Raw genomic sequence first — 23,174 nt, 5'->3', positions numbered from 1 at the left:
CTCCCGGGTGCTGGTGTTAGAGGTTACAGGTGTATGCAGCCACATCTGGCTTGATGCTGGCTTTTTGGTTTTTTGTTTTTGTTTTTTTTTTTGGAGTTCCACAAGCTATAACTCCTTTGAGGACTAGGAGTTGTCACTGGACAGTTATTACCTGTCTGAGGCCCACCCTGGCCTCCTCTAGTCTGATGAGGGACTCTCCTTGTCTTGGGAAACCAGTGCTTCCCCCACTCCCACCCCCACAGCCTGTCTCCTGCGTGCAGGAGTGGAGGACCTAGGATAGCCCTGGGGCTCTTCTCTCCCGTCAGCCTCCTGCTGTAGTCTAAGTACTCTGTTCTCCTGAAACAGGGTGCCTGGCTGAAGGGTGTGAAAACCCCGGGGTTTCTTATTTATTATATGTAAGTACACTGTTGCTGTCTTCAGACACTCCAGAAGAGGGCGACAGATTTCATTACCAATGGTTGTGAGCCACCATGCGGTTGCTGGGAATTGAACTCAGGACCTTCAGAAGAGCAGTCAGTGCTCTTAACCACTGAACCAACTCTCCAGCCCCGAGAACCCCGTTTTTGAGACCAACGCAGCTACTGCTGTGGACTTCTGACTCCTGGCCCCCTGCCCAGGGACCTCTTCTGATCCTGCAGTCATGCTTGGGTAGGGCTGGACTTTGGACCTGTGGTGCCCTGGGCATGAAGGAAGTGTCCCACAGTGTGTAGGCTGTGTGTCCAATCTTGAATGTGTCTGACTCCTCTGGGCAGTAGATGGTGTGTGTGGGTTTTCTCTTTTGTGCCCATATGGACCTCCAGCTGCATCATTTCATATGCAAACTCCACTCCACTCCATGGCCTTATGTGTAGGCACCCTTTGTGTGTGTGTGCCGGGTGTGCATATATGCCTTGGAGGTGTACACAGTCATATTATGAGCATGTGTGGGGGCTGGCCTTTTGTCCCAGGGTGTGTGTTCAAGAAGAGTGTACCCATATGCATCAAGGTAAGGCACACACCTTTAATCCTACCCTGCACCCAGAAGGCAGGGGCAGGCACAGATCTCCTTGAGTTCAAGGACAGCCAGGTCTACTGAGCAAGTTCCAGTACAGCCAGGGCTACACAGAGGTTTCTGAACCCCTGTCGAAGAAGAAGAAAGAAGAAGGAGCCGGGCGTAGTGGCGCACGCCTTTAATCCCAGCACTTGGGAGGCAGAGGCAGGCGGATTTCTGAGTTCGAGGCCAGCCTGGTCTACAAAGTGAGCTCCAGGACAGCCAGAGCTATAAAGAGAAACCCTGTCTCGAAAAACCAAAAAAAAAAAAAAAAAAAAAAAAAGGAGAAGAAGAAAGAAGGAAGAAGAAGAAAAAGAAAGGAAGAAAGAAAGAAGAAAAAAAAAGTGTACCTGAATCCATATGCCGGCAGGTGTGTCTGAAGGCTGCCCATATGGGAGGGAGGCAGTCTAACTCTGTGCATGCACCTATCTGGTAGGATCTAGGCTAGAGGAGCCTATGGAAACTAGAGGTGAAGTGGCAGGTTCCTCACTTGGTTTTGTTTTTTTTTTTTTTTTTTGGTTTTTCGAGACAGGGTTTCTCTGTACAGCCCTGGCTGTCCTGGCACTCACTTTGTAGACCAGGTTGGCCTCGAACTCAGAAATCCGCCTGCCTCTGCCTCCCGAGTGCTGGGATTAAAGGCGTGCGCCACCACGCCCGGCTCGGTTCCTCACTTGGATGGAGGCTCCTGATGATGGTGGGGCTCTGGCTGGAAGGCTTGACGGGGGCACGGGAGTGGGTGCGTGGAAGGGAATGGGTTAAGCGGCGGCCTCCACATCTGGGAGCCATTGACGCATTCTTGCCTGCTGAGCGCATGTTTGTGGATGGATCTGGACGGGACAGATCGGGGCGGGGCGGCAGAGAGGGGCTGGGCGGGTGGTTCGCCCCGGCGGAAATCCAGACGGGAGCGGGAGACTGCGCTAGCTCAGCGGGGCGGCAAGGGTCTGGGGAAACGCTGCACCGAGTTTTCCCTTGCGTCCGACCTCTGGACAGAGTGTCCCACGGACCTGAGCTGTGCTACTACCTTCCAAGGCCGCCAGAGCAAAGCCAGAGAGAGACAAGCAGATATTCCAGTTCTAGGCCCGGTTCAGACACCCATGCAACCGTGGACAAAATCCCATGTGGGCCTTGGACCTCCTGTTCTTAGTCTGAAAATCCGGACATCGGATTAGACTGAGCGTCCCTAGGGTGGAGGCCTGGGTGTGTGGCACTTCCCTTGCCAGTGGGATGTCCTATGGGGGGCAGTTGCCACTTCTCTGCCCCGGAACTCGGGTGAGGTAGGCACTGCATAGTGGACTCACCCTCCTCCAGTGCAGTGCTAGAGGTGGAAACCTTAACGTCTGGCTGGCCGGGAGGGGGCTTGTGACAGTTGGGAATTGAGCTCTGGAGATGGAGTGTGGTTCAGATCCTGTCCTCCTGGAACATGTATGAACTGCCCTCGGCCTTCAAGTGGGAGTCTTTTAGAATGGAGAGCGACTCCAGGCCGTTCAAAGAGCTGGCGTGGGGTGACCATATTTCTAGCTACTCGAAGGGATTCAGTTGAGCTAGAAATTTCCTCTAACCTACTCAAGCCGGAGAGGTGTTTGGGAAAGAAGGATGTTCGTATGGAGAAGACGGTCTTCTCTTTGTACTTCGGTTTTGCAGATGAGAAATATTAAAGTCCAGAGGAGCCAAGTGTTTTGCTCAAGGTCAGATAGCTTTCAGTTTCAGATGGCTCCGGAGGATTGTGATTAGGAGAGACAGAGACTTGACAGCTGGGGCAGGAGTCAGTTGCGTTCTCCATATTACACCACCTCCTTTCTTCCCAGGTTTGGTAGGTGTGTGTGATGTGTGTGTGTCTCTCTATGAGTGTGGGCGTGTAGCGGGGGCGGGGGGGGAGGGAGTGTGTGTAGGATCCCGCACCCTGAGGTTCGTTCACCGCCGAGTTGTATTTTTATTCTTTTCTCTGAACTTCACACACACATACACCCCCCTCTGAATCTCTTTCTGGCGTGTTGAGGGAGGGATTCTCCCAGATTCCCACGGTCCAGCCACCAGCTGGAAGCGTCTCCTTTAAGACTCGCCCTTCCCTGGGTCTATTAAGGAGAGAGGGGCGGGTGTGAGCATGAGGACACGCCCCCGGTTAGTGATTGGCCCGTGGCATGCAGGGGCGGGCCTGCGGCAGGGGGGCCTCCCTCCCACCCCAGTTCCATACCCTCCGCCCCCCCAGTCTAGGGCTCCGGGTAAAGTTTCAGCCTCTGCACGTGACTCGCCATGGCCGCTGCCGTCGCCCCGCGCCCCTGAGCTGCGGCCCCCCGGACGGCTCCTCTCCGAGGACCCCACACCCCTGACGCCGGGCAGCGCCGCGGCGCCTGCTTGGGGCAGACCCTGTGCCCGCAGACACGCAGACGGGTTGCATCCCCTCGCTTCGAGGTAACCTCTCCCCTGGAACCCTGGGGAACCCTCGATTCTCTCACACATCGGGGCCCGGTGGCCCACTCTGGATGGGAACTGCGGGCGGGGACTGGGTGCCCGGCAGTTTCGACGGGGACCTGGGGTTTCCTGGACTTCCCAGCCTGCCGCTGGCGTGTCCGGGGTTGGGGAGCCCCGTCTGCGCCGCGTCTTCGCGCGCACAGCCTTGAGGCTTCTGCGGCCGCCTGCCGCGCGTGTCCCCGGCGCTCCAGTCGTGGTGGATCTACTGCTGGGAACTCTCTTTTCTCTTCAAACCCAAACCAAACAAAAAGACTTCTTGAAACCTGTTTGGGGAGAGATCAGATGCCCAACGGACTAGCCCCCTCCTACTCTTTCTCCTGTTACCTGAGCCGCCCTGTGGTTTGGGGAGAATCAGCCAGGGGCCCACCCCCACCAGAGGGAACTGGCTGGGGGGGCGGGGCCCGCTCAGCTGGTGTCTCGGTTGGAGTGTGGGGGAGCCGTCAGAATTGGGTGCGGGAGCCATAGCAGTTGGGTGAGACGCGCCTGAGTTTTGTGTTACTTGGGGCTTGTGGAAGCCTTTTGGGGTGAGGGAAGGACAGAATAGACTGGCCGACCTTGCTCCGCTGAGGATGTCTGGGATTTAGTGCCACCCACGAGGCTTGGAAGCTGCTAACCAGATGTGTGTATGTTGAGGGGTGGTTGGCAGATCAGTTTAACTGTGTCTCCTTTTCTCTCTGGGCACTGCCCTGCTGTCTTACTGTTCGTGGGAAAGGGGGACAGATCCCCCAGTGTGCTAGGCTGGGGGTGGGGGCTAGCTCATATGGAAATAATTTAAAAAGCAACAACAACAACAAACTGAGTCTTGGGAAGTTTCTTGCCCTGCCCCTCCACTATTCATCCCGTCTTGGATAGGATGCCCAGCATGCTGGCATGGAAGGGATGGTACCCCTTGCTCCTTACCTGATGCCAGCTCCCGATGTTGCAGCCAGATGGCTACCTTCTACCTGTGGACCGTGTGCACATGTATGTGTGGATGTTTTCCAACAGAATTGCTACCCTTTGCTCTCAGTTCTGCCCTTGATCACCCCACCATCCTGGGGATGGGACTCAGGCTTGTCATCTTTTATCTTCACAAGGCAAAACTTGGGGCGCGCGCGGGGGGGGGGATGGCGGGGGAGGATATTATCCAGTAAGGACTCTGATGACCTGTGAGGAAATTAGGGTTCAGACCCCCAAACTCCTCCTACTCCTCCAGGGCTTTGTATGGAGATGAAGCATGGGAAGGCCCAGATTGGAGTAGGGGTGGCCTGGAGCCTTGGGGCTTCCCCTGGAGGGGTGGAGATGAGTAGGGGGAGGGAGCAAGAGGTTCTGGAGTTATCTATGTAGCTCTTCCTCCTGAGGAATAGGGGGGATGTGGAGTCACAGAGTTTGTGTCTCTGAAAGATGATGCACTGGGAGGGGCTGGCACATACATCACTGCTGCCTGGGAGGCTGGGCTGGGAAGCAGAGCGGTCAGTGGGGTCAGACTCAAGTAGGCCCTTGGGAGCCTACGATGGTGGGTGTGCAGGCACTTGGAGGGTGTGAACCTGTGGTGTATGCAGAAGACCCACAATGCAGGAGCTGGTCGCAGTTCAGAGAAGCCCCCTCCCCCCGGGCTGGGCCTTGCCTGCCACAGCTCTGTCTCTGTCTCTGTCTCTGTCTCTGTCTCTCTCTCTCTCTCTCTCTCTCTCTAGTTTGACCCTGAATGCACCTGCTGCCACCCTGGGATCCCTCTCTAGTTCACCTCCTCCTCTTAACCATGTGGCAGCCTGGCAGGAAGCTAGCTATAGCTCATCCTGATCACCCCTGTGCCTCCTCTGGTGGGCACAGTCACCCACACACGCCATGACGTTGTTCCTGTCAGCCTGTCTAGTGAGGGGGTGAGGACACTGAGTGGCCTTCAGGTCTGCTTGGGGGGGGGGGGAGGACACTGACACGGACACTTCCGTTAACCGTTTGCTCTCTGAAGCTGGCTCTGCCTTCTGCGTTTTTTTTTTCCTTACCAGGTGTCTCTGTTCAGGAACCAAGGTTTTAGATGGATAGCCTTCAGAGTTAGGTGTCATGTGGGCAGGGCTTGGAATAGCATTAATGCCCCCGGGGATGCCTGAGCAGAGAAGGACCCCTTCTCAATTGGAGGGGGCCCTGGTGCGCTGAGTCCTCCGTACAGTCTGCTGGGGAGCACTGCCTGGGATGTAGGGTGATGGGTGGCTGGGGAAGGCAGTCCCATCCCTTTGACAAGTAAGTACAATGATTTGCTCCCAGCACCCCACCCCTGGCTGCTGGTGGTGGTTTTGAGAGTGTGGGAAGCTGTGGCAAGAGCCTCTGGCAAGATGACCAAGGTTGTCTTGACTTACCAAGTCTTGAGAAAGAAGCATAGCCACTGATACCCCCAGCTTGCAGAGGCTTTGGCTACACATCCTAGCTGACGCCTGCTGTCTTTTCCTCCTGTGTTTCCCTCCGCCCGCCCTCCTGCTGCTGTCTGGAGCCCACACGCTTTCTGTGGGCTGTGGGGGCAGGGCAGGGCAGGGCAGGGTCTGGATCTCCTTGTGTGTCTAAGGAGGTGTTCTGGGAATTGGCAAGATGAGTTGAGGGTGTCTGGGTGTCCCTGCAGGGTGGGAGGCGTGAGGGGGACCTGGCCCAGAGTGTGAGAATATGTCAGTGTGGGTGTGTGGGTGTCCCTAGTCTGGTTAGGGTGTGGGTGTCTCTTGCTTCGTCTGGCTCTTGTCTGGCTCTTGCCTCCCTCTCTGGTCCCCACACCCCTCCTTGGATCTCCCCCCCCCCAAAAGCTGGGACCGCCTGCCTTCTCTCCTCTTTGCAACTGGAACCTCCCTTGCCTGTTCCAGGAATTTAGTAAGGAGGAGGAAGAGGCAGGCAGGCAGACAGACCTCCCACACTCTAGTCCGCCCGCCGGCCTGGCATCACAGGGAAGATGAAATAGGTGTTGTAGGTTTTGCCTGGCTTCCCTGCTTCCTCCATCACTTAGGGGCTGCCTCCTGCAGAGGTCCTGAGACTGCCCTGAGATACCTCCTTCCATTTAGCATCTGCCCCCAAAGCCCCCTGCTGGACCTCCAGGCTCCCAGGAGCTGATGGGGGGATTAGGCTGCTGCCAGCCTGGCCAGCACCTGTTGCCAACCCCAGCCTTGTAACTGGAGCTGGCCAGTGAGGGGCTGCAAAATGACAGGTGGAATTTCTGCAGCCAGCCCCCCACCTCCACTGGATGTGCCTTCCTGGTAGGAACTAGGAAAGCCCATCCCCCCCATCTCCTCCATGTCAACCTAATTGGAGTTCTGACGCTCTTATCCTGCCTGAGGGACCCCTTTACCCTATCATAGGCTGCCATAAAGTCAGGCAGCCCTCCTTGAAGTTCTTAGAACTCTGCTGCCTTGACAGGGTTCTCTCTGTGTGTGTGTGTGTGTGTGTGTGTGTGTGTGTGTGTGTGTACACGTACATGGGGGGCAGATGGGGTGGTTCTCTTAATGTTTTAATTGCATAAAAACTGGGAGCTCAGCTCTCGGCCGGTGGGGAGCCTGGGGCTGGCTGGCCGCCCGGTTTGAGCTAAATATAGCCTGGGACATCTGCAGAGAAGGGGAGGGGGGTGGAGGGAGGTTCCATTCCCCCTCACCTCAGCCAAGGTGCCCTCGTCTGGGCGGGCACCTTGGAGCCAGGAGCGGGGATTCCTCAGCACAAAGGGCAGGGGAGTGGTGGGAGGGGCTGGGCACTTGGGAATTTGCCTGCTTGGAGGCCTCCAGAAAAACCAAAATGAACCGGTAGGCTCACGATAGGACCCATGTGGGGTGCGTGGGGTACTGGTTAGATCCTCTAGCCCTGGCTCCCTCTTCCCCCAAAAGTTGTCTAAGGTCAGGCAGTCTCAGTGTGTCTCGGTGACCTACTCATTGTGTGCCTGTGAGTAGATACCTATTAGGGGGCCCCTCCCACTGGAGCTTCTGCCCCTTGGGCCCTGCTGCAGGTCCCCAGCCCTTCTGTCCCTTGCCCCACAGCGAAACCTTCAGCCCAGGAATCGAGACTTGAGAAGAGGAAGCTGTGGCATGGAGTTCTCTGATCTCCAGTCACGGCAGGAAGTGGAGAGGAGGGGGAATGAGGGGGGGGGCAACCTTGAGTGGCAGGTGGAGAAGGAGGGCCCCGTGAGCCCTGTATGAACTGACCGTGCACACAGTGGTGGGGAGTGGCCACCCTCCTAGCTGATCCCTCTTCTCTCCAGCTCCAGGTAGGGGAATGTTGGGGGATGACAGCTGATTCCCCAAAGGCTGCAAACTCTCCAGTCAGCAACCCCCCTAACAGCGAGGGGAGGAAAAAAAATTGCTTCCTGTCACGTGCTCATCACTTCCTGTCCCACTGTGGTTCCTGGGATGTTTGTTGTTGGTTGCCATGGCGATGGCCGCCGTAGGCACTACCCCTGGTTTTTGTGGGGAGGGACCTGCCCCTCCCCTCAAGGCCCACAATTGGGAGGGGGGCACTTGGGAGGCCTGACTAGGGGGCCCTTTCAAGCCGAGTCTGTGTATATGTGTGTGTGTGGTCTCTGACGACTCAGGTCCCTTAGGGCCCTCAGACTTCTGTCTGTGGGAAGGAGTCACAGCCACCTACTCAGACAGTGTTGGGAAGACTGACTTGTGGCCATGACTGTGTGAGACTGATTTAGTAGCCGCATCCCCTCAGTCTGGGTCCTTTTGCCTCTTCAGACCTCATTTCATAGGCCCTTGCCTTCCTCTGTCTTCTTCCTTCCTCCCCGGGGTGTTTGTGGCTTCTTGGGATCCAAGCTGGAAAGTACAGGACCCTGGGCCACCGGGTCCTGGTGTTTTATGGTGGGGAGACAGTGAGTTCTGCAGCCAGTTGGCTCTCCCACACAGTGCTGCACGAGCCTCTCCCTGATTCAGCAAGCCCTGTTCTTGAAGGGAAGCCCAAGGGCTCAGGGACCACATTTTCCCACCTAATGCGGGGGGGGGGGGCTTCTCTGCTTGCTAGGGATGGAGAAGGGAAGAGATGCCCCTTGATTTTTGCTGGACTGGGGAGGGGGGGCCTCCCTGTAGAGTAGGAAGTTCCTGGGGGGGGTCCTAGGGTGTGGGGTTGTAGGGCAGGGAACAGTCTGACTCAGGCCTGATCTGGGGTCAGAGCCAAAAGGATATCCTGAGGTGGGGGTGGGGGAGGTGTTCCTGGCTTCCCTGCAGCCTGGGTCCCCAGAGAGGGATGATGGGAGGGACTGGTAGCATCTAGTTCTATTGGCACTGTGCCCTAGGATTCAGAGTGGAGCGGGCTGGGGTTGCTGGGGCTGGATTGAGGCGATGAGTGGGCACTAGTAGAGCCCACCCCTACTGGCTGTTGGTCTGTCTGCTTCTCCATGCGCCCCCAATCTCTCTCTCTCTCTCTCAAACACACACACACACTGCTTCTCCACCCCCCTTCCCCTAATTATGACTGAATTGTGTGTGTCTTGCATGTGGAGAGGAGGCGGGGGTGGGAGGGGGCAGCTGCCAAGGTGAGGGTGGGGAAAGCCCCGTGCCAGGCTGGGCGTGCACATAGGTGATTTCCAAGCTGGGGGGTCCCCTTTGTGCCCCTTTGGTCCCCTACAGACAGAGTGACTGCCGTACCATCCACACACTCCTGTGGTCTGGCTGTGGCCAAGGCAGGCTGATTTCTTCCTCTTCCTGTCTTCTTCCTTCCCCATGGCTTGGCCCCTTTCTTCCTGTAGGCCTGGGCTGCCCCCTGGCCTTTCACCTACTCTGTTTCCATTGGAAGACCCAATTACAGCCCTGGTTCAGGATGAGCCCCTCAGCTACCCTGCGCATGGGAATTCCTGAGTGAATGAATGTGTGCCACAGGTGGGGTATGGGACGGAGCCCCTACTCCTTTTTCTTGTGCCCAGCTTGTCCTGGGCTTCTGTTGTCTGGTTGATCTTCATGCTTGTTAGTCATTCCCAGCTGACATGTGGCCTCTGGGACGTGCTCAGGACCTGACTTCACATTTTGGGGCTAGGTTTGCCAGCCAGGCCTAGCTGTCGAGACTCCTGCTGGCAGTGAGGAGGGCTGGCCGCTGGGAAAGGCCCTTCCGCTTGGTCCTGTCGTCCTGCCTTTAGTAGTCTTTTCCTCAGTGAGGATGAGCTTGCCTCTGAGGAGGACAACGAGAGCTATGACTTGGGGGAGAACCCTTGGAGAAAAAAAAAGAGTTATGGTCACAGCGGCTTCCCAGCCCGGTCTGCAGATGAAGCCGAGTGGAGGAGGGGAGAGGTTGTGGCTTTGTGTGTGTGTACACGTCTTTTTCCTGGAAAGCTTATAAATAGTTCTAGCCCACTGTTCTGGTTTGAAATCGGTCCTATCCTGCCCTGCCCCTGCCTGGCCAGCTCAGCTAACTCCAGGGTAGGGGGATCCAAAGGATGAAGGGCTCCTTCTCTCTGCCAGGGCTGGAGGCCCTCCCACCCAAGTTAAGTTTGAGCTCTAAGTCTCATTTGCATATGATTCATTAATTGTCTAGAGTGCTTAGGAAACCCCCGTCTCCCCGTTTTTTTGTTTTTTGTTTTTAACGCTCCCCTTCAGTCTTTGCCCCTTAACTCAGCCCCTTCAGTAGGAACTGCTCATGGCTGGGTATGTTAACTTGTTTGGTAAAACGTTTGCCCAGCACGCATGAAGCCCTGTGTTCTTTTTTTTTTTTTTTAAAGATTTATTTATTTATTATATGTAAGTACACTGTAGCTGTCTTCAGACACACCAGAAGAGGGAGTCAGATCTCATTACAGATGGTTGTGAGCCACCATGTGGTTGCTGGGATTTGAACTCTGGACCTTCGGAAGAGCAGTCGGGTGCTCTTACCCACTGAGCCATCTCACCAGCCCTTTTTTTTTTTTTTTTTTGGTTTTTCGAGACAGGGTTTCTCTGTGTAGCCTTGGCTGTCCTGGAACTCACTCTGTAGACCAGGCTGGCCTCGAACTCAGAAATCCGCCTGCCTCTGCCTCCCGAGTGCTGGGATTAAAGGCGTGCGCCACCACGCCCGGCTAAGCCCTGTGTTCTAGCCCCAGCACCAGGTAAACCTCGGATGGTGATCCGTGCCTACCACCCCAGGATTCTGGAAGTAGAGGCAAACAGACAGAAACTTGCGGCTATCAGCTAAGCTAGTTTGAGGCCAGCCTGGGCAGCAGACCCTGTGTGTCAAAAACAGAGGGAACAGTTTGACTTCTGTCTCTGGGGAACTCTTGTTTTGAAGGAGCAGAGTGGAGAGAGTGAAGGGAGGCTGGGTGGGGGGAACTCAGCTAGGTTTGGGGGCCTCTAACTTCTCTCTCCCCAGAACACGGGAGGAAATGGCCTATTTCTCTTCCCCTTCTCCCCTCCCCAAATCCAAAGATTTCCCTTTTTTGGTTTGTGAAATGCAAGAAGGGAATTTGGGAAAGGGCTGTGGTCAGGCCTCTGCCCACACCCCGATATTCCTTTCTCCGCAGCCCTCCCCTCCGTCTGGGGGGAAGCAGATCTAGAAGAATGGGTAATGTTCCCTGCTAGCTCCGTCCACAGAGGTTGGCTCTGGTTGGGGGCCCAGAGAGAAGCCAAAGGGCCCAGGGACCCCGGGTGGGGGAGGGGGAGACTTAAGTGCCTTCTCTGCGCCAGGCAGTGCTAGGTGCTTCCAAGGGAGACAGTTCACAGGCAAGTAAACATGCTTAGAGAGGTTAAGCCACTTGCCTAAGGTCACCCAGAGTGGCAGAGCTGAGATTTGACCCTTCAGACCTCCGGGTTTTTCTCTCCCATCTTCCTGGCTGCCGTGCATGCAGCTCACTTTTTTTTTTTTTTTTTTTTTTCGTTTGTTTGTTTCTACAGTGCGAAACTCTGGAGTGGTGTGCATGAGGGGTGAGTGTGTGAGTGTGTGTGTGTGTGTGTGTGAAGCTTGGCAAGGGATCCGGATAACTTTGAGGGATTAAAGGACCTAGGAAGGAGGGGTGCGTGGCTGGTGACATACCTCCCACCCCTTTTTTCTGCTGGGCTTAGAGGATTGGAAGTGCCGGTCTGGGTCTGTGGTTTTCTCTCTCTCAGGGCAGGGTGCCTGTGAAGAGTGGAGGTTGCTGGCAGAGGGTGGAGGTTCGGTGTGGGTAGCTTGTTTTCCCTCTTCGGCGCTAGTTTAAATTCTCTTGCCTGGGTACAGGGGGCCAAGGCTCAGCCATCTCTGTGAGGGTCATGGCTCTCAAAGGGCCTTTGAAGCTCCGCCCCATCATCTTTGCCCTTGCCTATCCCTCATCCCTGGTCAGCCTGGCCCTTGGCCCATTTCTGTGACCTTTGTCCTTGCCCTCACTGGAGAGCCCTTCCTCCTCACTCAGGGAGCTGGGCCACCTTATATTGAAGTTTAGGCTCAGTTGGGCCAGGTTACTTGAGGGTGTGAGGCCTTCCAGACTCTCCCTGGAGGTGTGTGTGTTTGGGGTGGGCTGGTAGCTTGAAGCCTGATCCAGTTTTCACCTCTTCAGGGAGAGACTTAAGGCATGCTTTAAGGTAGATAGTGTCAGTCTTCTCTGTGGGCAAAGCTGAATGCTAGAATGTGGAAGACGGGGCCTCCGCAAAGTTCAGGCTAAGTATCACCCATCTCCCCCAAAGCAAGGTCAGGATGGCTGGGGTTTGGAGTGAGTGTGGCTTTCTGGCTTCAGCCATGGCTCCGGTTGGCCTCTCTTTGGTCAGCTGCCTCCTAGGCCTCACCTGCAGGGAGGTAAACCTCTGTGTAGACATGAATCCACCATAGGGTTGGGAAATCCCGGTCCACGTTGGTATTGGGGGTGGCAGCACAGGAGATGGCTCTCAGAGAGGACCTTGAAACATCTCCTAGTATGAGAAGTAGGTCCAGGGGCAGTGTAGGCTGTGTGGAGGTCAGAAACAAAACATGGACTTTGGGAGACTGTACGGTGACAGTTGTATATCTCCTCAAGAGTGTGTACAGCCGTGCTCGCTTCGGCAGCACATATACTAAAATTGGAACGATACAGAGAAGATTAGCATGGCCCCTGTGCAAGGATGACACGCAAATTCGTGAAGCATTCCATATTTTTTGCAACCCTATAGGTGGAACAATAATATGAACTAATCAGTACCCCTAGAGCTCGTACGAGTCTCTAGCTGCATATGTAGCAGAAGATGGCCTGGTCGGCCATCATTGGAAAGAGAGGCCCCTTGGTCTAGCAAACTTTATATGCCCCAGTACAGGGGAATGCCAGGGCCAAGAAGTGGGAGTGAGTGGGTAGGGGAGCAGGGTCGGGGGAGGGTATAGGGGACTTTCAGGATAGCATTTGAAATGTAATGAAGAAAATAGCTAATAAAAAAATGTGGGGGGGGGGAAGTGTGTATGTACAGCCCTTGCACACAGGTTGTGTGCTTGGGCCCAGGTATGGAGAGATGCTATCCCTGGGTTGCCTCTGCTCACATGCTTGCCTGGACACAGACTGGGGCAGCCCGAGTGCTCTTGCAGACCCAGATGCTTTCTATTGGCCTGCATGTATGAGTTTCTGCAAGTGTGTGCCGTAGCTGTCCAAGGATCCAGGCGTAGATGCTGGCTGATGGGGTCAGCTAGCCTTCCTCCTTATGCCTGGCTCTTCAGCTCATGTTCCTGTTGAAGAGAATCTCATAAGAGACTGGGGTCAGAGGCCTCTGGCTCTCTAGGTACCCCCCCCTTTCCCCTGCTTCTCTGACATGAGACCTCAGCCTGTGAAGGGAAGGAGATGCCTCATTCAGGATTGAGGCCCAGTGGTTGGTGTGATAAATTCCAATAGAGATCCTGTAACTTTAGCTTAGATTTCACTCCAGAGGCAGCTGTTGCTTCTACCTGCTGGCCACCACCTGCCCCCTTTCTCCCTGTCTTCCTCAGTTGACAGAGAAGACACAGGCTGGGAAAGTCAACAGAGGACACAGTGGCCTTGGCAAGAACTCCCCCATCCTCAACTTGGTCTCCAGCCAAATGCTGGTTATATATGCATCCCCCAGTCTCCAGGCTTAAGCCGGGAGCTTGGAGCTTAGAACCTGGTATGTCCTAAATTTGCGGTGTAGGGATGGAGGGAGAGTGTTGGAAAGGGACAATTCTTTAGCACCCACCCCTTCTTCCCTAAGAGTTTTGCTTTAACTCACTAAAGCATACAGTCTTAAGTCCAGCATGGCTGGTATAATTTCAGTGCCCTGGAGGCTGAGGCAGAGGGATTGCAAACTCAGTGTCAGCCTGAATGATTTAGTATCAGGAGACCTTTCTCAAAAAGAAGCCAGAAAGACAAACAGCGTACAGCTGCGAGGGTTTCCTGCACTCAGAGCCGTGCAGCCACTATCGATTTTTAGACGTTTCTACCACCCCTCCCCTACCACGAGCAGTTACTTCTCATTTCCCTCATATTCACACCCCAGTTCCTAGTAACCACAAATCTATGCAGGCGGATCTGCTTCTCCTGGGCATTCTTAGAAGTCGAGTCATACAACATACGGTCTTCGGGAACCATGTTCTTCTCAGGGCTGGGACATGTTACTGTGTCAGCGCCGTGTTCTCTCCTGTTCTGTCTGTCTGTCTCTCTCTCTCTCTCTCTCTTTCTCACACACACACACACAGAAAGAGTCTAGTGCACTGGGAATCTGACATTTTGTTATCTGTTTCCCACTGATAGACCTTTGGGTTGGTTTCACTGCCCGGTCATGATTGGCGCTCCCGCTCTGAACATTCACACACAAACATTCTTGTGCTCGACTGCCACAGTCTTGTTTCCTGGGTGGATAGCGAAGGGTGGACTTGCTCTGTGCCCTAGCGCCATGTTTATCGTTTTTGAGGAACTGCCCAGCTGCTCCACAGATCAGTGGTAGTGTTTGACACTTCCTCCAGCAGTGTGCGACTTCATTTCTACATATGCCTTCCCAACCAGTACCTGGTTTGTATGCGTGCACAAGGGCATGCGTGTATGTGTGGAGACCAGACACTGGTACTGGGTGCCTTTCCTTCTTCGTAGCTCTCCATCTTAATTTTTGAGATAGTGTCTCTGAGCAAACCTAACTCACTGAGTTAGGCTGGCTGGCCGGCCAGCCTCGGGGATCCTCCTGGCCTTGCCTCTCTAGCCCTGAGATTACTGCTGTGTGCCACTGTGCCCCAGTGTTTCCAGGGTTGCTGGGTATCCAAAATTAGGCCCTGTTATTTTTGTAGCAAGTTGTTTACCAACAGAACCAAATCCCTAGTGTCTGTTAGCTGGCCAGTCACAGTCAGCCTAGTGTGTAGACATTCAAGAGCATTCTTTTTGGGGGGGTGAGGTGGGTTTGGAGGGGTTCTTTCGAGACAGGGTTTCTCTGTGTAGCCCTGGCTGTCCTGGAACTCACTTTGCAGACCAGGCTGGCCTCGAACTCAGAAATCCACCTGCCTCTGCCTCCCAAGTGCTGGGATTAAAGGCGTGTGAGAATATTCTTGGGAACAGCACCTGGCAGGAGAACAGAAGGAAGTAAGAGCTGGTTTTGATTGGCTGTGATTATTTTTGTGTGTCCTCTGTCCGTCCGTCCGTCCGTCCATCCATCCACCTGTCTATCCATCCCCCCACCGACACACATACACAGGTGCCTGTACATGGTATGTCTTTATGTCTAATCTGTACTCAAACAGGATTGGAATATCCTTAGCTCTCTCTCTCTCTCTTTCCCTCTCTGCTCTGCGTCTGCCTATCTGGCTGTGTCAGGGGATCTGTAGGTCACAGCTGTGAACCTATCCCAAGGTGTTCCCTCTTGCCCCCATGTATGTATGCCCCGCTGGGGCCTCAGCTGCTCAAATGGGGTGTGAGTCTGTGTATACACTGGTGAGGGGAGCGGTTGGGCTTGCATCTCCTGTCCACCTACCAGCCCCAATCCTGTGTGTTGCCTTTGCAGACAGATGGAAGTCCGATGAAATCTGAACTTAAGTCTCTCTTGCTGGGGACTTCTATCCTGGGCAAGTCTTGTCTTCCTGACATAGGCCTTCCCAGGGCCACCTGTACTGTTCTGTATTGGAGACGTTGCCTAGGAGACCTGGAGGTCCACTTCCCTGAGTGCATGGACCTGGGCCTCCTCCTCATGGGAGGGACAGACTAATCTGGGATGCTAGGTTTAGGGGGGAGGGAAGTGGTGTAAGAGAGGGCCCCCCTCTAGCTTAGGAGTCATTTTTCTGAGAAGTGCCACTGCTTTAGGGAAGCGGCTTCCCCCCCTCCCTGCCAGCACACGTTCCTCTGTTTCTTGACCTCAGGTAACCCACACTGGGGGAAGGAGAGCCAGCTGCCTGCTTCAGCTGCAGGGATCTTTTGGGGTTACACTGTGGACCCTTTCCCGAGCATTCTGGGTGAGAGGCCATCCTGTACTCTGGGTCCTGTCCCCATATTCCCAGCCTGGCTGTTCTGTCCTGCCATCCCCAGCAGTGTCTGGGCCCTGGTCCTAGGCTGCCCCTGCCATCCAGGCATGGTGCCAGGTGTCTGCTCAGCTGGGTGCCACAGGAAAAGTCTCTGGCCGCCCAGGTTGGGGAGCACCGTGGGGAATCCCCGTGTGCCCGCTCAGTGCCCACTTACCTGTGTCTTTCCTGTTTCTGCAGCACCACAGGACATGCCTCCCCCCAGCCACCTACCTGGGGCCCTTCTGGGAGTGGCATCCTCTTTGATACCCTGAAGACCAGCTCTGGACCTTCCTACAAAAGTTTCGGCTCCCAGGACCGCTTAACCAAAGGACGGATTCTTGGGACAATCCTCCAATCCACCTGGATTGGAGCGGGGGACCTGGAAGACTGAAGTTGACTTGGGACTTGCAGCTCCAGGGACAGAAGGGGGTGGGGGTGGGCTGACCACCCAACCCCCCCCCCTTTGGGCCTCCCCGGCCCTATGTCCCGAGGAAGAGGGACCGCGTGAAGGCCATCACAGCTGCCTGCCAGACTGTTTGCCTGCCCTTCTGACTGTGGCCGCTTGGCATGGCCAGCAATAGCAGTTCCTGCCCAACACCTGGGGGCGGGCACCTCAATGGGTACCCAGTACCCCCCTACGCCTTCTTCTTCCCCCCTATGCTGGGTGGACTCTCCCCACCCGGCGCTCTCACCAGCCTCCAGCACCAGCTTCCAGTCAGTGGTTACAGCACACCATCCCCAGCCAGTAAGTCTGTGTGGGGAGGCTTGGGGAAAGGGAGTGTGGCGGGTGGCTGGCCTCTGGATTTGGGTTCCTGGACATATCTGTTCCACTGGAGGACCCGATGAGTGGCAAGGTCTTCTCTAGACCAGGGTGACCATTGTGTGGTGGTGGGTGGGGTTGGGACTTGAAGATGGTCCATTTGATGCTGTGGGTAGAGGGGAGGTGAAACCATTTTGTTTCCTCCTATGTTGTCCCCCTTTGTCTCTGTGTCCCTGGCGCTATGCTATTGAGTGCCTTATAAATAGCTCTGAGTAGGAATGGATGCAGAGGCTGAGGTGGATAAACAAACCTCTCAACGTTTGGTGGAAATGACAGCCCTACACAGTGAGAATGAACCCCCCCCTCCATCCCCCCTCCAGTACTCTGAGGGAAAGGGCTTCAAGAGACAGTCCAGGGCAGCTCAGCACAGCTGGAGCCCTTGCTCTCCCCCTGCCAACTCCCCCGCCCCAGAAGGACAGGGAGGGACTCCATGGGGGCTTTCTGCCTGGACTCTGGCCTTGGACACATGCACAGGCTTGGCAGGGTGTTTTCTGCCCCTCCCCTCTGCCATGAGGGTCACTCGTTGGCTGGGTGGGGGTCTCAGTGCCCTTCCCTGGCTGGCCAAGCCAGGTAGTGGGAGGTGGCGGTGGCTATAGCCAGCTGGCAAAGTCCAGGCTTGGGGCCTGCCAGGCCGCTTACAGTAACTCTGGCCCCCAGGGCCCAGCTGGGCTCCAGGCCAGAGCCTTGGAGGAGGGATCTGGGCCTGGCCTGGGGCTGGAGGGAGTTGGAAGCAGCAGAGTCGGCCATGGCTGGCTGGCCGGCCGGCTGGTCAGCTGCTGACCTGGGAAACGTGTCCTACCTCTCCCGGTTGGCAGGGACAGAGCACCCTGCCTGGCACCCACTGCCCCTCCCATTGGCAAGCTGCCTGGCACCACTGCCCTGTGTGCCCGGCTGGGCTGGGTCAGTGCCCCCTTCTTGGTGTGGGGGCCGCACTCTCTCCCCGGAGCCAGGGAGTCTCTTTGTCCCTGGGGCAGGCTCTGGCTGGGCGCCTCACTGCCCACAACTGGATGTCTGCCCACAGCCACCATTGCTTCCTGGATCGCTGCCTATGTCTTTGTCGCAGCCCCCTCCCTTCCAGGCCCCACCAGCCTTCAGGAGCAGGTAGTCTATGCCTGTGAGCCTTTAGGGTTAGGGAGTGGACAAGTGCTACTACCTCAGTTTCCTCTTTTTTAAAAAAAAAAAAAAGATTTATTTCATTTATATGAGTACATTGTAGCTGTCTTCAGACACACCAGAAGAGGGCATTGGATCCCATTACAGATGGTTGTGAGCCACCATGTGGTTGCTGGGAATTGAACTCAGGACCTCTGGAAGAGCAAGCAGTGCTCTTAACCACTGAGTGGTCTCTCCAGCCCTACCTTAGGGTCCTTACGCCTCCACTTTTTAATTCTGGCTTGTCTTCTCTCCACCTTACTCAGCAGAGTCTGAGACCCCCCCCCCCCCCGACTGTGTTCTGGTTTTTCTAGTCTGTGCTAATGAGGAGACCAAGCTTTGGGGCTCAGAGCTCCTGGGGATTGGGTGAGCCCACCTATGTAAAAATGCTCCCTGCATTTGAAGGGAGCGAGAGCTCCCATCGTCAACCATCCCAAGGAGCTGGAAGAATTGTGCTTTCTTTCAGGGTGGAGTCTTTAAGACAGAAAGGAAAGCGGGCAGTGGTGGCGGATGCCTTTCACCCAAGAGGCAGAGGCAGGTGGAGTTCTGAGTTCGAGGCCAGCCTGGTCTACAAAGCAAGTTCCAGGACTGCTGAGGCTACACAGAGAAACCCTGTCTTGGGAAAACAAAAACAAAAACAAACAAACAAAAAAAACCAGAACAAAACGAAAACAAACCAAAGAGGAAGGAAGAGAGAGGAGAGGAGTTGGGGAGTCCCACACGCCAGTGCCACCAAGGACCACTTATGCTTGCCCCGTGATGACACAGGGGCCTGGACACATGAACCTGACTAGATGGAGGTTGCAGGGGGATTTAGAATCTGGCCCCCGTGAGAGGAAAAGCCCTCCCCCTGAGTGTTGCAAGCTCCTTCCTCTTTCTTAGAGGTGGGTGGGGTGAACCCCTACCCTGGTAACCTACTCCTAGGGTGGGGTGCCCGGATTTTGGGCTAATGGCAGCCTTCTTTGGCTTTCTCCACCCAGGTTAGGCAATGCCCTCTTCCTGCCTCTGTGAGTCTGTGGGTTTCCCACCCATCCCCCTCTCCTAGTAAACAACAACAGTCTCTTCCTCACTACTCCCCTGCCTCTGAGCACCTTCTAGGGCCTTGGGTCTGAGACCACCCCCTCCTGCAGTGCTCCTGGTACCTGGAAAACAACTAAAAGTTTTGCAGCTTTCGTCTCCCCTAGCCCTTGGGTCTAGAACGTGTCAGGTAGTTCCTGGAGGGGGGGGGGCTTGCCGCAGTGATGCTATGTCCTGGTGATCTTCCAGGCTCCCCTGCTCCAGTCCCACATCTGTGGAGATGGCCTCCCCCTTCCTGGGCCTCTTGCAAGGTTGCACCTCAGGTGTGTTGTATGTACTCTGCAGGTGACCTGTGGGAGGGCCAAGGCCCCTCCAGGTCACGGTGGGGAGAGCTAGGTATTGTCCTACTGGGAGTCTCCTAGGGAACCAGGGTGGAGGCCCCAGAGATAACACAAGACTCCTGTCCCTTTGGTTCCTGGCCCCTGAAGCCTGTTTGCTGTGGAGGTTTGGTCTTCGCTGTGCTGTGTGCCGAGGGTCAGGGTTGTGTGTTCTTTGGGAGGAGGGGGTCAGGGCTGAGCATGCTGAGAAGGGGGGTTAATGGCTTGTGTATACTGGGTGAGACCAGTGTTTCCTAAGAATTAAATCCAGGGCTGGGGAGGGGAATGTCAGCTTGTATGGTGGAGTTGTGGGGTAGGGCTGGGGGGAAGTGGGGGAGGGCTTGAGGGAGGGGGCAGACCTGATTTAGGGGCAGAGGTGTTCTGGTGTGAGGGCTTCAGAGAGTTTGACCTTCATAATGCATGTGGGGGGGGGAGCTCTATCTCTAATGTCTTTGTGTTTCCTGGCCTGGGGGCCAAGGGGTGAACCTCGTTGGCTTATGCGCCCTTGGCATTCCTTGGGCTTCGAGGTTATAACCTTAGACACCTGTGTCACGTATGTGTCGATCTCTTGGCATTGTTTCCTGGTAACACAGACACATGACCAGATACTATGCGAGCTCATCCCGGGGGACACTTGTGTGTGTGCCTGGCATGTGACCCAGGAGAATGCGAGGCTGCTGTGCACCTACTGTGGGTCGGGACATTATCTGCGCCTTAAACAAAAAACCCTTCATGTGGACTCCTTCCGTAGTCACCTTGTACTCGTGTATAGAGGAGGGAGGGCAGAGGAAGCCAAGCCAAAGCACGGCAGACATCCAGATAGGCAGCTTTAGGAGGACACGGGGCCGGGGAGGGGAGGGGGGCGTTCCGGGGCCGTCGGAGATTATCGAGACCTCACCACCATTGTTGAATCTTGTTCTGGTTACTGGAGACCCGGTCTCCGACTTCCCACCAGTAGGGGGCGCAGGGAAAGCCACCCCTCCACCCCTGCCCCCTTTCTCAGTGTTGGATTTTGAGACTGGAAAGATAAGAAACCCGGGAAGATCTCCATCCTGGCCTAGAAGCCGTGGACACAGTCTGCCCACACCCCCACCCAACCCTGTTCTGCCCTCTCGCCGGCTGTGAGCTTGCAGAACTCAGCAGCCCCCGCCTCCTCCCGTCCCCGACAGACTGAAGGAACAGAGTGTAAAAGCTTTAGTTGTTATTCAGATTTTGTTGCAATTTCTGAAGGGGGGGGGCAGGGAAGTTGGAAGCAATCAGTCGAGGAGTTAGGACAGGAACCTAAAAGGGTGGCAACAGATTTTCCTTCTACATGTTGGCTGGGTACTTGTCTAGATATGGGGATGTGCTCCCCTCCCCCTCCCTGTCTCTGGGAGCCCAGGCCTAGGGGAACCTGGGAAGGAGGCCCAGAGGAAGGAGGGAGGGGGTGTGCCTGTCTCTTCATCCCTTGCCCTGGGGTTTGCAGACTTGAGCGTGCTCCCACCCCGCACAATAGGAAGGACAACCTTGAAGAGGCGCGTCCCTGCCTAGCCGCGCCTGCCCTGGGGTCCAAAATGCTGAGTCAGCCAAAAGACCTTCACAGGGGGCTTTCATTGAAAATAGAGTCCCTCACTATTTATCTATAATAGTCCTGGAGGGATAAATGTACAGGCTCTCTCAAGGTAGGATTCCAGTACAGATTGGGGGAGGGGACACAGGGAAGGAAGCCTGTCTTCCTCTTAGGACAGTCAGGGCCTCAGGCATTGTAGACACCTCTTGCCAAGGGATGTGCGCCATGGGGTTTTGCCAGTGCAGCCTTTGTATATGTGTTGGGGCGGTGTGTGAGTTGTGTGTGTGTACATGGTAGCATCGGTAAAAAAGAGGAAATGGTAACCTGCAAATAATGCCTTCCTACCCCCTGTAGTTAGGATAGACTAGGGGTCCCTCTACCCTGGGAGCATTCGTAATCCAGGCCCTCCCCCGCCCAGCTGGACCCCAGGTTGCTGAAAATACCATCCAGCCTGAAGTCTGATCCCCACTTCCCTACTTGCTCCAGGACCCAAAGTGTTTCAAGTCAGCTCTGCCCGTGCAACCTTGGGCAGGTCACTCAGCCTTTCTCGGAATCTTTTTACCCTTCTTGTCTGTCTCTGGTAGGCTGCTCGCTGTGAGGCCACGGTGACCTGCAGTAGCTTCAAGCACCTTGAAGGGTGGGGCAGGGGGGGGTGTTCCGGCTTGGGGGGAGGGTTGGGTATTGTCTTGGAGATGGCCACCCTGTATCAGGCCCTGATGTCTGTCTGGCACCCAGCCTAATGTTGTCCCTCTGTCCCTAGGGCAGAGGAGGGAGCCCTGCTTGGCACGGGCTGGAGGTGGTGGTGGTGGCAGCCATGAAGATTCAGCCCACACCTCCTAAGGGCTTGCTAAGCACAAAACCCTGGTTGGGGGCAGGGAGGAGCTGGGGATGGGAGGTGTGACTGAGCAGGAGGAGGCCACAGCCTGCTAGCAACTGCCTGCCACCCAGTATCCCAGACCCTGCTTCCAGTCCTCCCTCCCTTCTGTCACAGCCCCCGGGGACACCGTGTTCCTCCTTGACCTGCTTCTCGACCTCATGGCTGCCAGAGAAGATGTCTCACCCCCAGCTTTTCTGTCTCGCTTCGGAAATCCTGTTCATCCTTCAAGGGACCTTTTTCTTTTTTTTTTTTAAGTCAGAGATCTTGAATGAGGACTCTTCCCAGAATCCTTCTCAGATGTTCCCTTCCTCATCACCATCCCCTCCCTCCCTCCCTCCCTCCCTCCCTCCCTCCCTCCCTCCCTCCCTCCCTCCCTTCCCCCTCTCTCAGTTTTACAACTCTTATCTCAACCAAGGAGTTACTTCCCCTGGTTTCTATATTGATTGCTTGTTATTTGGGAGATATTGCCTGACCATGAGGGACCAGAGCCTCAGGTCCCTCAGGTCCCTCGGCATCTTGAATCAGTAAGCACAGGGTCTTCTACATCACTGGTGCCAGGAGCTGCATCACTGACCAGAACAATCTGAAGGGCATCCATGCCAAGACCACACATTGGCCCTAGACCCCAGCACTCCCATTTGCAAGCCGCTGCCCTCTCTTGGGAGTGTAACCGCTTCTGTCCCGCAGTCCATAGACTCTCTGCTGTCTCAGGAAGCCAAGAGCTATGCACCAGATACCGCCTACCACCTTCCAACTCCCCACCATGGATTCCAGGGCCAGGGTGATGGCTGAGTGGGCTAAGGCCACCAGGCTTGATGAGCTAAGTTTGAGCCTGGGGACCCATACAGTGAAAGAAAGCCAATTCCTGAAAGGTCTTGCTCTCTCCCTCTCTCTCTTAAAAATATTTAACTTTATAGGTGTAGGTATTTAGGATTCATGAATGTCTGTCCACGGTATGTGTGCCTGGTGCCTGCAGAGGACAAAAGAGGTTGGATCCCCCAGAACTGGAATTAGGAATGGTTGTGAGCCACCATGTGGGTACTGGGAATCAAACCAGGGTACTCTGAAAGCACAGCCATTAACCTTAACTGTCGATCTTTCTTTCCAGCTTCCCTCTACACACGCACACACGCACACACACATACACCTACCTACCTCTGTTTGGGTCCCACCATATACCCCTGGTTGGCCTGGGATTCACAGAGATCTATCAGCATCTACCTCCTAAATGCTGGGATTAAAGGTGCATCGCTGTACCCTTTGAAAACTGTACATCTACTCGCATGCCATAGCATACACATACAGTAAGTGAGATGTGATTTTAAAATGTCCGAGGCCATTCTCCTCCTCCTCCCTCTATTTATGTTTTTTTTTAAAGATTTATTTATTGTATTTATATGAATACACTGTCGCTGTCTTCAGACACCCCAGAAGAGGGCATCGGATCCCATGACTGATGGTTGTGAGCCACCATGTGGTTGCTGGGAATTGAACTCAGGACCTCTGGAAGAGCAGTCAGTGCTCTTAACTGCTGAGCCATCTCTCCAGCCCCCTCCTCCTTCCTC

General features: G+C 55.2%; 1 protein-coding gene and 1 non-coding gene across 3 annotated transcripts in view; both read left to right on the top strand.

Moving 5' to 3' along the window:
* Positions 1-23,174, top strand: part of Rara (retinoic acid receptor alpha) — a 46,463-nt gene that overhangs the window by 6,738 nt on the left and 16,551 nt on the right. The window contains exons 1-2 of one of the 2 annotated variants that reach the window (XM_021175765.3): positions 3,216-3,439; positions 16,016-16,562. In XM_021175765.3, coding sequence (XP_021031424.1) covers positions 16,385-16,562 — 178 coding nt within the window. In that variant the 5' untranslated portion in view covers positions 3,216-3,439; positions 16,016-16,384. Of the gene's footprint in view, positions 1-3,215; positions 3,440-16,015; positions 16,563-23,174 lie in introns of those variants that run through there. The other variant, XM_029483722.2, reaches the window with a different exon arrangement.
* On the top strand, positions 12,394-12,500 carry LOC115032578 (U6 spliceosomal RNA). The gene has a single exon (XR_003838223.1). It is a non-coding gene; the product is annotated as a U6 spliceosomal RNA (small nuclear RNA).

The sequence above is a fragment of the Mus caroli genome, unplaced genomic scaffold (assembly GCF_978045245.1).
Source record: "Mus caroli unplaced genomic scaffold, Mus_caroli_1 scaffold_13, whole genome shotgun sequence".
In the NCBI taxonomy this organism is placed as follows: domain Eukaryota; kingdom Metazoa; phylum Chordata; class Mammalia; order Rodentia; family Muridae; genus Mus; species Mus caroli.
The sequence above is the reverse complement of the archived record's forward strand: the minus strand, read 5'-3'. Positions and strand labels throughout refer to the sequence as shown.